The sequence below is a fragment of the Cyprinodon tularosa genome, unplaced genomic scaffold (assembly GCF_016077235.1).
Source record: "Cyprinodon tularosa strain WSP-4 unplaced genomic scaffold, ASM1607723v1 ctg3, whole genome shotgun sequence".
Taxonomy (NCBI): Eukaryota; Metazoa; Chordata; class Actinopteri; order Cyprinodontiformes; family Cyprinodontidae; genus Cyprinodon; species Cyprinodon tularosa.
The window spans coordinates 2,783,931-2,795,722 of NW_024039007.1; the positions used below are offsets into that span (position 1 = coordinate 2,783,931).

General features: G+C 38.7%; 1 protein-coding gene across 1 annotated transcript; it reads right to left on the reverse strand.

Moving 5' to 3' along the window:
- Nucleotides 1-8: 8 nt before the first annotated feature.
- On the reverse strand, nucleotides 9-11,212 carry LOC119787563 (basal body-orientation factor 1-like). The gene is made up of 10 exons (XM_038291510.1): nucleotides 11,150-11,212; nucleotides 10,814-11,066; nucleotides 10,664-10,729; nucleotides 8,320-8,400; nucleotides 8,150-8,230; nucleotides 6,437-6,516; nucleotides 5,026-5,170; nucleotides 3,703-4,193; nucleotides 1,248-1,352; nucleotides 9-479 (listed from the first exon to the last, which is right to left on the reverse strand). Exons 1-10 carry the CDS (start codon nucleotides 11,191-11,193, stop codon nucleotides 419-421), a joined length of 1,407 nt encoding a protein of 468 aa, XP_038147438.1. The 5' UTR covers nucleotides 11,194-11,212; the 3' UTR covers nucleotides 9-418.
- Between the last annotated feature and the right edge of the window lie 580 nt (nucleotides 11,213-11,792).

Sequence of the window (11,792 nt, forward strand, 5' to 3'; positions counted from 1 at the left end):
CAAGGCTATATTTTGCACCCCTGCTTGACTCTTCTTCGGAAGCACACAGTTCAAAGATGCACAGTTCTGACATGCGATGAGAACAGCCGAGGCTGCACTGAGGTCATGTGGTGCGGTGTGTATCTGACAGGCTGTTTGGGGTTGAGGGCACAATGGACTCCGGCGCCTTGGGGCTGATAGATGCCCCAGCAGGCCTCCTCTCTAATTCTGGAGGACAGTCATCATTATGCAATGCCAGAATGCAAACCGTCTTGATAAATCACATGCAAGCACTCAAGTCCTCACAGCCGCTGCTTTTTCTGCAAAACATGAGATGTGGGAGCAATAAATCTGTGCAGGCTGTCTTAATTGCAAGGATGAGACAATTTTTTTTTTTTTTTCTGTGTGATTTCTTTTCTGTGTTTGAGCTCCCTGTTTTTCAAAAAGTCTCTTTTTGCTCCTCGCTGGAAGAACACGGATCTAGATGCTTGCAGACTTTCCTGTCAGGGGGAGAAAAGGCAGGAAGTTGTAGTTAAATAGAGAACACTGAAAACGAGAAACCATGTTTTATAACACACTGGTGTCTTTTTGCTCGAACCTGCGGAACCCCCCACCCCCTGCCCCAAAAGCGGTTATTTTGGGTCAACCAGATTTGGACACTGCTTACTGATTGTCTCAATTTACCAAATGTTCAGACTGGATGCCAGACCACTGCTGACATGAATATACTTCCCGTCATTCCCCCTCTATCCCATACATACAGATGCCCTGCACCATCTTCTCTGAAAATCATGTTACCAGCTGCTCTCCGACCACAAGCGTTCAAAGAACAAAATAAACTGCTTGTGCACGTAAAGAGAGGAGACCAATGAGCTGGAAGAAAAATCGTTGTGACCAGATGTTTGTTTCCAAGCACACGACTCTGTGGCCGAGCCTATTTTTACTATTGCGCCCAGACTCTTTCTTCATTCTTTTTAAGCAGCTGGATGGAAAAGAAAATTGGTTGAAGCCTAGCTTATGTTTTTATGGTATCCTCTTCTGCCGAGAAAATGGCTGCTTAAGGCATTAAAAGGAGGGAGGAGTCAGCAGTTTCAATTTAGCTAACTGCATGGTGTCACTGCACTTTGTTCTTCGGAGTTAATTGATGCAGAAGTTTTAAGTTTCTTTTAGAAGAAAACAAATGGATTTAAATGTAGGCAGTGAGCACAAATCCCAATAATAGTTTAGCTGTGTGAAACATAAGCCACTTATGCGGGATGCTTTATTACCTTTCCGTCTGTCCATTCATTTTAGCAAAGAGGAGGCCGAGAACTTTTTCCTTTTGCTTCCAAGTGAGATGAGACACGTGGACCTCACTGCTTGGAGAAAGAGGCCTACAGAAAACAGAAGAAAATTATTTATGATATTGCATTACTCTTAAGTTTCTGACTTTAGAGTTACAACATTTATTCTATTTCATTTTGATTTTAATGAACCACCTGACATTCTTAAATAAAGGTTCTCCATGGTGCACCCCTTATCCTGTGCCATAAAATATGATAAAATTATACTTCTTGAGAAAATATAGTTCTCGTTAGGATATAAAATCCAGAATAAGTTTTAAACTATCTTTACTAATCTATTGACTATCTGTAACCGCTGGTCTTGGCAGGGCTTGGTGTACCTGAAAATGGGCACGCCATACGCCCAAGGGTTATTTAGTGCGCCGTTTAACCTACGGTAAGTCATGTTTTTTGGTAGAATAAAGTATAGAATAATTCAGTCAAACCTGTCTATCTTTAATGGTTAACATACTTATCACAGTCCAAGTTGTTTTGAGGTCAAAAATAGGGGGAAATTATTGTATGAATCTCAAACTGCGTTGTTAAAAATATCTTGTTAGTGTTGCAGTTTTTCTTAAAATGCTCATAATGTGCGCTGTGTGATGCCCACTCAGCTTTCACTGACTGGATACTGTGGGGAAACTTCTTTTTTGTTGGTCCATTGGCTCCCTAATAAATCCAGAGTATGTTTTTTTCTCTGATGCATAAAGCTCTAAGTATTCAAGCTGCATCATGTTTTAAAGAACTGATTGTTCCAAATCGAGCTTTCTGTTTACTAGTAGCTCTCTCCTGTGGAACCACCTTCCAGTTTCAGTCCAAAAGGCAGACAGCCTGCCCACTTTTAACACTAGGCTTAAAACTTTCCATTTTAATAAATAATTAGGATGCTTTAGGCTTAGGCTGGTGGAGGACCAAGGGACCGGTTTTCTCACTCTTCTAAATTCTACTTTGATTCTCCAATTTTGCAATATTTTATTTCAAATATTAACTTTGTTTTCTTTGATTTTTCTTGTCATAGTAGCTTCATCTGGCTTGGCACTCTCTTTAGCTACCTCACCATCCTGGAGGAAGGCATCAACCAAGCTCCTGCTGTCAAAAACGTAAATTATAAATGATAAAGTTGTGCCTGTTTTTCAGGGTTTAGACCTTTCTCCCCTAGACATAACTATCGACTAATGGAACTAAATCTATGTGCTATATTTCATCTTATCTAAAATACTTGCTCAGAGATCATCTGTTTCTTTCATTGAAAAAGCCACCTATGGAGGTAATTTACCGTTTATTCTCTAACACACACAGTATTTCAGGATCAGTGCTGCCATGTCCCATTTGTGTGTCTGTCTCTGTTTTCTCAAACCCCCAGTCGGTCTTGGCAAAAGACCGCTCACACTTAGCTTGATTCTGCTGAAGGTTTCTTCTTGTTAAAAGGTAGACTTTCCTCTCTACTTTCACTGCGTGCATGCTCAGTGTCTGAGAATATCCACTGATGCTACATGCTCATCCAGACTTGCTCATCCAGAGTTGCATTCAATAGGCTTTTCTTGATTAAAACGTTGAAACAGTCTGACTTTATAATTTAATTGACTCGACTCTCTAAAATGCCACATGAGATAAGATGTGTTACGAATTGGTACCAGAGTATATAAATGAAGTGAATTGAATTTTACCATTCCCAGTTAAACTGGCACATCGAGGGAAGAACTGTATACTGATGCAAGAAAAAGATCCATAATAAATCTTTTACAGCCAACCGCTCTAACATGTCATATTATCAGTGAATACGGCCATGGAAGAAAATGATTAAACAAGGAAGCCGACAATAGGCCTGCTACCTGTGAAGGAGCTGCAGTCTTAAGCCCAACTGCCAAAATTTGCCAATACACGTCTGGCCTTTATGAAAGTTGCAAAGAAATGAAATGTATATTGATTACAGTAGGTCCAAATAGAAAAACTTCAGATTTGGACCAATGACTTTGAGTTTATTTAATTAAAGTATGACTAATCCTTACCTTGATTAATTTTTGACAAAAAAAAAAAAAAAATCATAAGCTACCCTGTTAGCAGTTTGCCACAATCATCTAGAGGTCACATATGGAAGAATGCTCCTGTCAGATGAGAGCAAAAGGGCTTTTTGGTCTACACACACAAAATGCTACATGTCAAAAAACTAGCGGTACACATCAGTAACCATACTGTGAAACATAGTGGTGGCAGTATTATGTACTATGAATAATTCTCAGCTTTGTTTCAGCTAATGAAATGATTCAATTTTGTCTTAGTCTATTCAATCAAATCCAAATAAATCATAATTTTTTTTTTTTTGCATACATGGAAAAATCACATATTCAACCACCGTGGTTCGAGTCAAGTACCACAGTAGTTGAATGGAAGGTTGATGTACCGTTCTACAGTTGCCTCTATGTCTGCATAAAGGTAATTGGTACTGTTGGGACTTTTATTCACGGTACTGATGGGTGGAAACTTTATCATCCCGGCTGTGGCCTCCTTAAATTTCTGCTGATAATCCTGAAGCGCTTCCTTTTTGTACTGAATTCTGCTGGCAATGATCTCCTGCCTGACGTGATCCAACGCTTCATGGAAAAACTCCTCCACTTCTTTGCGCTTATCAACGATAGTCCTCGCCAGCTGCTTGACACGCTGCATCTCCTTCTCTCGCATGGCAAGGAGCTTCTGCAGTTTTTCCAGCTCCACCTGGCTGGCCTGGATGGTAATCAGGTTTGTTTTCTCCTTCTCTTCCTGCTGCTCAAGTTTTCTGGAGATTTCCCCAAGGGCCAGTTCCAGGGAAGAAACTTTGGCCGTGACTTCAGAGAGCTTCTTTTCTTTCGCTTCCATCTTTGCAGAGTTTTTTTTAATCGTCAACTCAAGCATGTCCTAAATGAGAGAGTATAAAACATAGTCAAAGGTTTATACACATAAAATATGATAGGTAGATTATCTTTGGTTTTCAGTACTGCACAACAATGAGCAAATTCGAAACAATGTCTAAAATATTCATACATTCTGAATTAAACATGTATACTCCAGTAATATTTGGTTAAATCTTTTAGGCAAGTTGGACCTTGTAATAAACAAGCATACAGTAAGGTATAATTCAGGTTAGATATTTGACTCCTAACTGAATATTAGTGGACTCTTTGTATTTTTGGAACCTTGTGTTTGAACTACATTCCAGTTTCTAGTTGTATTTACATACATGGCATCCATGCCGGTAAAGTGTGTATGTAAACCTCTGACCATAGGGGGGATGAGTTCTGATTCTGGGTATTTATTTGTTTGTGATTCCTCTTGTTCTGCTGGATGAGCTCCAAAGGTGTCAGCAAGCAGATTTAGTCTTTAGATTAGCTGTCATAATCAGGGGTGAAATTAATGTGCCCAATATTTATTTGACGGAAAGAATCGGTGCCAGAGAACTCCAAGGGATAAGCCGTTCAATTAGAATCCAGACACCAGTGGAAACACGCCACAACCGCTGACCACTGAGAGGCTGGAGAGCAGTCAGGAGGTCGGTGGGAGCTGGACCACAAGCAAAATACACAGAGTCAGCACAAGTAAACAGCGTAAGGAAAAAACCCACCAAAAATATATTTTGGACGGATCCGACAAAGACTTTAATAACTTAAAAATTACTTGAGACAAAGGGTCTCTTTCCAAGGACTGCTACTGAAAAGTCACTCATGTTTAACGTCAGTTGGGGCTAAGATACCTTCTCCAGTGTTAGTGAGAGCTTTTCCTTAGCCAGTGAATGTGTCAGTTCCTTCAGGTCCTCTGCTTCTTGGATGGTAGATTTCAGAGCTTCATTTAAGCAATCCTGCTCCTCGAGAGCAGACTTTAATGCCTTTTCCATCTGACTAAAAGGAAAAAATAAATCAAACAAACATAAAGGCAGCTGAGAGATTGTTTCCAGTTTAAAAGATGAGGTAACTGTGTGTTCATGTTGAAAAAATACAACTTCAGTCTCGACTCAGTTTTTTTGGGGCTGAATGATATTACTAAAACTTAGATCACGATATATTTCTTCATTTTTGCCGAAACAAAAGAATTTTGATATTGATATAAACAGACTACCAGTAATGCCCAGAACAGACTACTGTACAAGCTTATGGCAGTGATTCGCCATATAAATAAGACTAAGAAATGTGTTTAAAGACGATCACTATTATTGAATTAAAAAAAATGATTTTATTGAATTTACCCACAAAAAAGAGGAAGAATAAAAGAATGCAAAACAAAGGAACAAAAGGAGAAATTAAGGACACAATACAAGAAGAAACGACAAAAAAAACGGCGAAAATCGGAAGGGAGGGGAGAAGAAAGGATACAGGGAAAGGGTGTGGGGTGCAAGGAAGACAAAAAAACAAAAAAAGAGAACAATAGAAAGAAAGAAGCAAGGAAAGAAAGAATTACATAATGAAGGGAGAAATGAAGGACACAATAAAGAAGATATGAAACATATTTCCATACTTTGTTTGTTTTCCCATAATTATCCAGACCAGGAAAATACGGAAATCTAATTCAACACATTTCCAAACATTTGCAGACTGTGAATACCTCCATGTAATTTCCGTCATTGTCCCACTTTGTAATTTTATCTCAACATGATTCATTCGCCGAGTTTTGTCAAGACAACCAACAGAAAGAGAAACATTAACTTTAGGGTTACAACAAAAATCTTTTGTTGGTTCTGAGGATTCCTTCTCTGGAAACCGGGTGGTGCTGGGTCGGTTTGTTTAACTTCTAGGTTCAAAATTAAATCAAATGAGGACACTCAGACCATGCAGGCAGGGCCACACCAGCATCAACGTTGATGTTTCTTGAGCTGTAAAAACATCGCCGCCAGAGCAGGACACATCCTATAGCCTCAAAAGTAAACTATGGTCATCCCCACATGCTTTAGTGTCCGCTTCCTGCAGGAGATTCTGGGTTAAATGACAATGCGATAGTTGACTTAGGTAATATATACTGTCATGAAAATGACAAATCCAAATATAATAACATTAATTCTGGTCACATGTTTGTATATTTAAATACTGACATTATTTTTTCTTAGTGTTCTGCTCAACAGGGCATTTTATAGGATTGAATATCAGGATCTAAAAAAATGAAAAATCACTCACACAATAGCTTCATGGTGGTCCAGCTTCATCTGGGCTATCTCTTGATTGCACATCACCATCATGTCTCTCTTTAGGCTTTCCTGCAGAGACATTTATACGGTTTCACTCCTCCATTTGGAATATCTGAGCTTGTGTTTTACCACTGTCTGTTCTTATCCAACAGGGAACAGGTCTTTAAAAAGGATAATTTCCTCCCGAAAGTCTTAGCATGTTGTCATGTTCCAACCACAGTCTTGGATGTATTTTATTGGGGTGTCATATGATAGACCAACACAAAGTAGTGGATAATTATGAAGTGGAAAGAAGATTACATATGGTTCTTCTATCCTTTTTTTTGGTATCGGAAGCTCTGGTGTGCTTTTGTAATCAGCCCCCATGAGGTAAAGCTTTGTAGAGCCACTTTCACTGCAAGTTTTTTGAGCTGTTTTCTTCAAAATTCTATCAGGTATAAGTATGGTCTTTGACTAGGCCATTCCAACACAGCTCTGGCTGCATGTTCAGGGTCATTGTCCGGTTAAAGAGAGGACCTCTGCCACAGTCTCAAGCGTTTTGCAGCATCCAACTGGTGAAATGCCCAACTTCCAATCAGCTGTGCGCACAATTTCATGAAGGCCATACTTGTAATCTAAATGAATAGTATGTCCCTCTTAAGCTGGGGATATATGTGGCTCCTCCATACTAACCACTGACCTCTTGGATGCTTCACTGATTAATGCTCTTCTTTAAGCAGGGGCCCTCGGTTCGGCTCGCTCTGCCAGCAGCTTCCTTGCTGACTGTCAGTTAAGGTATTTATAGGAACTATAAATGAGAATATACTTTAATGTTTCTTTGTCTGAGTTAATAGCTGTTATGGTTTTGTTTTAATTTGTTTGTTTGTAGAGGAATGGGTCAACTAGATTTGGGCGGAGATTTGTAATTGGGCATATTACTCACCTGTTGGAGTGTCACTGGGAGAGAGTGGGTGAGTGGGCCCATGTGTTTTTGTTGACCGCTACACAGTTTGCAGAGATTAACGTTTGTCCAGTTATATTTTGGATATGTTATCCTACATTGATTATTTATTTTTTGTTCTTCTTTATTAAAATTAAATAAAGTTCATACATCAGCACCATTTTGATCTCAGAGGATCTTTTTTCAATGAGCGAGTCAGACAAGGAACAGCCCGACCTCAGCCTCTCAGCAGTTTTGTTTTGTGAAGTTGCTGCAATAGTGCTCTTTGAAAGATTGTGATTGGTCCAAATTATTAATATCTTTAGCTGATTGATTGAACAGAAATCAGTGAGATTTTTAAAGCAAAAAAAATAAAAAATAGCAGGATTAAAAAAATGTCCACATCTGTGTTCCCTGGTCTTCGTGATGCTTTTTAACTAATTCTTTAACAAATCTGAGGCCTTAATAAACTGAGATTCAGTGCAAATGCATACTTTTAAAGGTAGGTGGCTGAAACCAGTTTGTGGTATTGGATTTTATTTAGGTGTAAGAGAGGAAATGGGGCTAAAAACATGTGCATGCTACACTCGTCATTTTTTCTTTTTCTTTTACTTTATAGACATGCATTACTTTGTGTTGAGATTAATAAAATACTAATGTTTGCCTTGGTAAAATGGATGAATGCAAAAAAGCAGTACATAACTTGAAAACTCCTTTAAGGCTTTTTATCTTTAATGCATCAATGCAATGCACTTTAACACATACTGTAATCCGTGGTCTAACCTTATCTATTTGGAAGTTATCCAGCATTTCCTTTAGCTTTTCTTCATGCTCTTTCTGTTTCAAATCCATGTGTTTCCCCATCTGGAAGCAAAGAAAAAAGTCCTGAATGCAACTCCATAACCTTCAAAGTGAAAAAAAAAAAATGTTGCTCCTGTTTCCCGCCTCCTCACATTGCTGAGTTCATCTTTCAATCGAGCTTCCTTCTCCTCCATTAAACTTAACTCTTCCTTGAGCATTTTATGGGCTTGAGCCTTTTAAGACATGACATAACAGAAAAAAAAACAAAAATTACAAGTCATAAATGGAAACCATCAACTTTTATACAAGGACATGATGCAGAAATTCTTCCAATTCAACGTGTGAAAAAGCTGTAACCAGAACTTAAATGCTAACTCATAGATCATTCATCTTAAATGTCTTAGGATGCTACTGTGGAGGAGTCAGTCTGAGAAAAAATGTGACAAAGTGACCAAAATCATGAAGGACTGGAAACACGCGCGCCCACAAACATGGACATGACGACTAAATGAGAGGTTATCAACCATCTGATTACAGCTTTGAGCCTAATCGTTATTCTTCAGATAACTCTCTAAACGTTCGTCTACATCAGCACTGCAGTATTTAAACAAGCCGGTCTGTATCTTCTAATTTTCCCCCAATGTAACCCATCATATGGTAAGGTTTCCAAAAATATTCACCGCTTTAGGGTTGAAAGCCTTTCCCTCATGCTGCACAGAATAATTATTCGCCTGACCGAACTGCTTCGCATGTTCATCACTTTCACATACTACCATTTTATCGCCTTGCGAGGTTTAAGGCGCCATCAAAGTCCCAAATGCAGCTCTTAAATAAAAAGGGACATATGTACATGTCTGAAATAGGTTTGTTTTAAGTCGGTCCAGACCATTTCCCTTTTTTTTCTCATCCTCAGAAGCTCGGTTTTACTATCATGAAGTAAGACTTGGAAGATGGAAACCAGCTGCCAGCAAAAGAAGAAGACTTTTTCTGTCACTTGACTTTGTCATGTGAATTTAAAAGCTTTCGGCTTTTATGGTGGGAAACAGAGGTCAGTGAGGGTATGAGTCCAAATTAGTTTCTTTGGTGTGCGTTATGTAACCTAAAGGGGCCTTTCTAGACTGAAGATCCTGTGTGACAATGGAAGTATGGTTAATGCATCAAGACCAGCAGCGTGTCTGTATTTTCCCGACCAAGCACTTTTAAATTATGCTTTTTCACTGTGGCCACTGGAATAGATTAAAATAACATTAGACCAAGTTACTTGGAATGCAAAGCTTTGTTTTTTTTATTTTTATTTTATTTTATGGTGCCTTTGTTTGGTTGTTGTTTTTTTAAACGTGGCAAATGCCAACATAATTACACATAACACCAGCTGTCAGTAGACAGCGCAGCACATTTTTGACATGCTACAGGTTTAAGATGCGCAGTGTAAATCAGAGCAATGTCACGCCTGGCCTGTGTGGATAAATAAACAGACCAGATTCTTGACAGAAATGTGTCCTTTTTTTTTTAAGAGGACACATATCTGTCATGACTGACTAAAACATTATGACGGACCTTTGAATAACAATGAAATGTGGGAGAAGATATTCTCTAAGTTGGCTTTGGAAAATATTAGCAAATAATAAATTATATTAATGCAAAGTCATCATTTATTTCCAATGGCTAAGTTTAAGAGATGATTTCATCAAATCCCCGTTTTTTTAAACAATGCATTGTCCCCAGGCGTTAGTCAAGGTTCTTTTTTACATCCTACAGTTGATCCAATCATATTACTAGACTCCTTATCAGTATATAAAGAAAGACAAAATGTCTCCGACCGTTTTAATTCTTATATATGTTTGTTGTTTAAGTCCAAATTGATTTGAAAATCGTGACACTGCCCAGTCATAATTAACCTGAGGGAATTGTAGTGGACTGAGTACACAACCCTGAGGAGCTCCAGCACTCAGAGCAGAGGTTCTGGAGTTATTCTTAGCAGAGCATATATATAGTATATATAAGCTATTGAATGGTATAGGATTTTTGTGAATTTTTAAAAAAGACCCGCCCTATCCCCTTAAAAAAAAAAAACTGTACAACCCTGTATCTGCTCCCAAGAGGGAACCCCTATGAAACGTGTGCAAGAGCGTGTACAAGCCCATTTCTCCTTGTGCACGCTCTGTTTATAAGTTGCTGTTTGCATTGCTCATACAAGCTTACTTTCCAAAAAGAAGATTTGCAAGTTTTCAATATGTCAAACTCACCACCAGTAATTGAAAATGGGGACAACCACATAGGACGGCCTTATGTAAACAAATCACCAGAATGATTGACAATTAGGAGGACCAATTATTTTTGATCATCCACCCCAGAAATATAGCATCCTCCACTGCCCTACTAAAGAAAATTCATAATTATAACTGTCATAATTCATATGCTAATATTATAATTTAATTTTGCAAATCCATGCATTTTTAATAGGATTTTAAAATTGTGTAATAAATTAACACTAACCTGTTTATTTCTCTCTTGAAGTGCAAGGGCCTCTTGTCTTCTTAGTTCATCTTCAAGCATATTTATCTGTGAGGGTAAAAAATGGACCTTTAAACTGTTTAAATCTGCATTCCAGGTTTGTAAGGTGTGTGTGCATCTTCCCTCCCTGACCTTCTCCTCTCTGGCTTCTACTTGTCTTTGCCAGTAGCCGGTCATGTCCACAGAGTCCTGCTGCTCGCGGTGCAGCTGATTGATGAGCTGCTCGTTCATGCGGGCCATGTTATGATGGGCCCCCCGGTAGTCGGACAGATCCTGCTCTGTGCTCTTCAACTTCAGCTCCCACAGAGCGGCGTTAGCTCTGGCTGTCTCCAGGTCCGGCTCTTTCTCGGATTTGGATTCATGTTTGGAGCCTTTCTTCCCTTTCCTATGACAGATTAAAACCCGCAAACCGACCTCAGCCCAAATTTCCTCTTTGCGCATGAACGCAGTAAATACCCGCACACTTACCCGCCTTTCTCCCGCTGCATCTTGGAGGGTTTTGTCATGGGCATGACAGATGCGCTCCAACTAACAGAGAGCAATAGTTGCTGTCTCCAGGCTGATTTGTTGGGTTGTGGCTATGGTGACGCTTCATAAATTATACAGTCTTGTAGTTTGATACCGTTTTAGTCCATTATCAGATGATAACAGTCAATACAGAACATGCGCAAATAAATGAATGAACCCACAATCAATCATTTAATTAAAGAATAACTAAGTTAATCAGATGGTACACCCATTTATAGGGCTGCCAACTTTTCACCAAATCTTGGAGTGAGAATTTGAAATAGTTTGGACAAAAACTCTTGTCGGGGTTAGATGAGGATAAGTGCAGCTGTAGGTTGGAGGTTTTCAGAGGATTTGACTAAAACAAAGTGTCAGAATGTGGGATTTTTATTGCACAGTAAATATTACAGAGTAGCAATAAGTGATCTGTAGTTATGTGGAATATTTTACTCAAGATATACATTATTTTCTACATTCTGGTGATTTTTAGAGAATTGAAGTAAAGCAGAATAGGCCGTACTAAAATATTCGCATGTTAAATATACTTTAAACTAAGAATTTCACAACTTTGTTGATTATCATTATAAGTAAATTAAAGAATGGG

Bases quoted from the DNA above. Each gene is read 5' to 3' on its own strand.
- LOC119787563 (XM_038291510.1), bottom strand. From the start codon at position 11,193: ATGCCCATGACAAAACCCTCCAAGATGCAGCGGGAGAAAGGCGG. The intron at 8,401-10,663 runs GTTAGTGTTAAT...ATGTCTTAAAAG, and splicing joins TTCAAGAGAGAAATAAACAG to GCTCAAGCCCATAAAATGCT. The intron at 4,194-5,025 runs GTATCTTAGCCC...TCTCTCATTTAG, and splicing joins TCTCACTAACACTGGAGAAG to GACATGCTTGAGTTGACGAT.